General features: G+C 36.4%; 1 protein-coding gene across 4 annotated transcripts in view; it reads right to left on the bottom strand.

The window, feature by feature from the left end:
• The window catches only part of LOC108572085 (CUGBP Elav-like family member 2), a 471,722-nt gene that overhangs the window by 19,960 nt on the left and 446,584 nt on the right, over positions 1-5,178 (bottom strand). For all 4 annotated transcript variants that reach the window (XM_017934273.1, XM_017934272.1, XM_017934274.1 and 1 more), the window contains exon 5: positions 3,870-4,075. In XM_017934273.1, the coding sequence (XP_017789762.1) occupies positions 3,870-4,075 (206 nt within the window). The remainder of the gene's footprint in view (positions 1-3,869; positions 4,076-5,178) is intronic.

Here is a 5,178-nt window from a genome sequence, read left to right as displayed (position 1 = left end):
TGTCACAAAAAGAGAAGAGAGAATTGCGAAATTTATTTTAAAATAAATTATTCCTGCAACTGTTTGGTATTTGAAATTGCAAAAATTCGTGCGTTATAAATTACAAAAAATTTAACAGACAGACGCAAAATTTAGTATTCATTTTTGATACGACAAATTTGGAAACTTTATGCAAAGCAATGGCGTCCAAAAATGAAACCTTTCGTGCAACTTTCATCCCCCTTCGTGTATTCTCGTTGTACTACAAGGCGAACATAATTTAAAGGGAAATCAACAGGTCTGACATGATTGTTCTTCCTTCCTTTCTTTCTCGTCTTTCATATTTTACCCCAAAAAAATCCATAAATATAAGCGGTCTACAAAATTGATTTTCCAAGATTTCTACAGCCTTCGAAATATTTCTCCTATGTGTTTCATTGAAATTAAAAGAACAATGCCAGAGTTACACACGTTTGAACGACACAGCGTTTGTTACATCACAGGCATGGAAAATTTTAAACAAGTACTTAAAATTCAAAGTAAGTTTTTTCAGAACGATGTCCTTCAAATTGCTTGCGCTGATATCTCAAGAACCGTTAAAACAACTGACTTGCGTTTTTGCACACACGTTGAGAACACATCACGCTATCGTCCCTACCACTTTAAAGTCAATGTTGTAACAAATAGTAGTTTACTCTTTTTCTTCTTGCAATTCGCAGCTCGCAATTCTACCCGCCAAATAGCACCTTTTTTATACAATTTTGTGTGACCAAGATCGCCATCAATTAGCAATTACGCTTAACCCATTTGCATAATTTGAAAAAAAAAAAAAAAAATGAAAAACAGGCCCTTGGCACGAAATTTTAGTAGTCTTCGATTATTCACTGTACGAATACGCGTGTATATACGCTTCCCTGATAGTGGCCAGGAAAATTACGCGTATACACTACCGGCCAAAAGTTTGGAATCACCGAGCCTTGCAATTTACACAAAAATTTCCAAACAAAAGTCAGCGACTTTGAGAATTTTTTATCATTCGAATCAATTGATATGAGATAAATTGGTAAATGTAGAATTGAGATAAATTTCAAATCTATAAAAAATTAGCAGCAGATTTAATATTGATGAAAAGTGGGAGGTGATTCCAAATTTTTGGCCGGTAGTGTATGTACGCTAATTATGCAAAAATGGGTTAATGCGAATGGTTCACCGGAAGAAATCAGGAAAAATCTGTATAAACGAGAGACAATCCACGGTGCGTTTTTAACCCTTTGACTGCTCTTAGCGATAATCGAACGCTGAACACTATCAACGCTCTTCATATTCATATTCTGTTAGATGATTGCAAAAATTCATGCCTGATTTTCAGAGGTGGTGGGAATCTTATCAACTACGTCACACGTATTTGTTTTAGCGTTATGCTACATTCCTACCGAAAGATTGTTCGTTTCGTTTAATTTTCTTTTCAAATGACATGTGCCTTTGCACACACCGTTTGCGCTTGATTTTCATATCGGGCACGAACTTTTGCAATCATCCAATATCTTTATTTTACCAAATAAAATATGAAATATTCAGCAAAAAAGCGATTTGGCGAACACAATACACAACGTGACTGTTAATAGTGCGTTACTTTCGAGTTGCCAGCAGTGAAAGGGTTGAAACAAACAAACACACGTCTCAAACTCCCAAACATCACTTCAACCGTAATTTTAGCAATTAAAAATCAACGCATCAAATGATACACAACGTTAAAACTCTGCTGTTGCAAACTTTTCGGTCAGACGTAAGCGACGATTCTACGGTGAAGAGAGCGAAAGAAAAAGAAGAAGATAAAACGAAGAAGAGGAGGACAAAGCGTTCGAGAAACGAACCATCGAGAAAGTGAGTTCGCGCGTTTCGAATAATCAAGGTGTCAGCCCATTCACGCGACTTTTCTTTGCTCGGTTTCGGTTAGGCCGAGTTAAATCGGTATATCATCGGGCCTAGGTATATAAACTACACGCGCAGCGCCGGGGTTGCGGATGTAGAAGCGATTTTCAGGATAATAATGGCAACGCGCCAATGTTCGACGACCTCATTGAACCGCCTATGAAAAGAAAATAGCCGAGTACACTTAACGAGCCTCCTACCGTTTTCTCTTTAATCTTCGCGTAAGTACAGCTCACCTTGCATTAGGTTAAACTCTTACAAGCTATCTTCGATGAAAATCATGGGTGAAATTTCAGTCCAGTGTGTGTATTTTCTTATTTTAGAAATCAAATGCAATTAAATGTTTTGTACAGCTTACGCTGCATTAGGCTAACTATGACGAGCTGGGAAATTATGGGTGAAATTTCGGTCCAGTGTGTATTTTTTTATTTTAGAAATTAACACTTTACCGACCGGTAGCCTATTAATCGGCTTTTTGCCGCCAACGCTTACCGACCGGTAACCTATTAATCGCTGTTTTACCGCCGACGCTTACCGACCGGTAGCCTATTAATCGGTCAAAGTTTGATTTAACATTTCTATAGGTATAAGAAAAAGAGCATATATTCTCGCGCGATAGCCTAGAGTCTAAATAGAGCCGGTGTCAACCATGCATCTGTGGCCGAGTGAGCGGTCGGAAGTGCGTAGGATGTTCAACCGCTACCGGTCGGTAAAGTGTTAAGTGCAATTAAATGTTTCATTATTGTTGAATGCTGGATGAGAAGTTATTGTTTGCAGCGGTTGTTAATAATGTAGTTACTGCAAATAAATTAGGCTTCTCGAAGGACTGTAATTTGCATATTTACAGACTAGAAAATTATTCGGAATAAAATTAGAATGCAATTCAAGTATATATAAATTTTCACCGAGGATTTTCAAATATAAAAACGAAAAATAAACTAGGCGCGTGTGTATTAAACCGTGTTGACCATTTGTACGCTATATGTTTGCATTATTTTATATGTAATTGGTAGCTATAACTTTTAGAAATGAAAATTGCAACGTCAAAGCTCGAAAACGAGTTAAAACGTTAAAAAAAAAATTAATATGGCCTTGAAATTTTCCGTACGCTGCTAAATACTCATGTAAAAAGTACGTATCGTACATCACATTATGTCACCTTCTATATTATCGCAAATGATGGAAATATTTTTCTGTCGTTTGAAATAACGACGTCGGTCGCAATCGAGGACTGTCTTATAACAAATTCAGCTTTCTTCAAAGGTAGCATATTTTCACAAACGTAGGACACATTAGGTTCAATGGGCTAACCGTTTCGAACGACTTCCACGCAATTGTCTTTTTACTTGACAATAAGGTTCTATTACCGTGAATCCGTTCAGCGGATCTTGCGCGGTCGAAACCTTGGGCGAAGGTCTAAACCGGGAAATTTACATATTTGGGGCATTAGTTTTGTCCATTGGGAGAATAACTAACGATATGTAGCGGAAAAAAAGGACAACTTCCTCAAATATACGATCTACAAGCCTCTAACTACAGCATAAAATAAGAGAAAATTTGAATTTTCAATTATTTCAATAAGAGCACATTTTTAATTACTTCTTCTATTTTGCAAATTTCAAAATTCTGGTTTATCCGTGTTCCGTATGTCGGAGTACACAATTTTATACAGACAAATTTGCTCGAGTATCGATGAATATTTCAAAAGAAAAATTGAGAAATAAATTTCGGTATATTGTTCAAACGAATGGACTTCTTTTTTCAAACTGATTTACACAAGCAAGTAAAGCAAAAGTTATCTGGAACTGTTCCCTTGTTGAATGGAAGAAGCGGGAGGTTTGATAACAAAGTACCATTGTTGCGATCGTTTTAAGGACACCGAAGAACAAAAGATGCACTGCGTGGCAAGAGTTAAGTAGCACAGATACAGGAGACAATCGTGTTTCGATCCCACTCACCTCCATCGTTTGCGAGTGATGAAGAGCTTTAATAGCGTTGATGGCGTATTGTTTACTAGCGAAGGTAACGAAGGCACAGGCTTTACTTTTTCCGGTACTGTCCCTCAGCACCGAGCATTCTTCGATGGTTCCATAGACACTGAACATGTTCCTAACGTCATTTTCGGTGAACTTTTTCGACAGCATGCCAACGAACAGCTTGCGTTCTGAAACAAACACGTTGCAACAAAATTAGCACATTTGTTACACAATCTTATTTCTTACGAAATTATATTGAATTATTTAACGTTTGGTGGTTGTACACTGAGTAAATATAAAAATAAACTACAGCAATACCTCGCATAGTTCGGTTCCAAAAGAAATTTTTTTTACTTGAAAAAAAAAAACAAAAAATCCTAAAAAAATTAATTTTCAAATAAAAACATATAAATTTAAAATGAATTATGTACGTATAAACCCCTGATTTTGTTTATGTAGTTATTTTTAATAAATATGCACACATACATACATACGTTAATATTACCCTCGTTTTATTTATTGAAAAACAGGAAAAAAAAATTGTTTGGAACCAATTATCGTTTTTTGTATGTAGTTAGTTCTTCGATTAGTCCGGTTAATTGGTGGAACCGATTTCATAATTTACTCGTCAAGTTTATTAAGGTTTACTCACTAAGTCGCCGAGCAGGAGTCTGAAACTTGGCAGAAAGAGAGGTCTAATATTTGACACGTTCGCAAAATCAATTTTATTTACGGACACTTTTACCAAGTTTATTTGGCTATACACCTGATCTTTGTATACTTCATTATCAAACTACATTTCAGACATGGATTCGCATAAACCTTTTACCTTCACGTTATATTGTAGTCACAATAAGACACCCCAAAAGGTGAAACAACCGCAAAAAAGGGGAACCAAACAACCTGCGATATCTGCGGGATACAAAACTCCATCGATCACATCCTGATAACCTGCCCAAAGTGCAATATGAAAAGGATCCAACATAACTTGCCGAATTCACTGAGCATGCTTCAAAAAGAATTGGTTTATACCACCTACTATAGACTGCACCGCAGAATAAACTCACTGTGGTCACTAATAACCTCAGAAGGTGCATGGGACCTTAATCACCCAATAAAAAAAAAAAAAAGAGACAAAATCTGAAATGACCGAACACTTGAAAAAAAAATATAGCAAAATTTCCAGCAGAATAATCTCGAGTGGCGAATCATTTTGATGTAAATTCAAATTTACCAGCAGTGTATCGCTGTTTATTATTTATCCCGTCATCAGTCTGAGTAACAAGCGCGT

The sequence above is a fragment of the Habropoda laboriosa genome, unplaced genomic scaffold, assembly GCF_001263275.1.
Source record: "Habropoda laboriosa isolate 0110345459 unplaced genomic scaffold, ASM126327v1 scaffold67, whole genome shotgun sequence".
Lineage (NCBI taxonomy): Eukaryota > Metazoa > Arthropoda > Insecta > Hymenoptera > Apidae > Habropoda > Habropoda laboriosa.
This window is presented reverse-complemented; position numbering and strand designations above follow the sequence as displayed.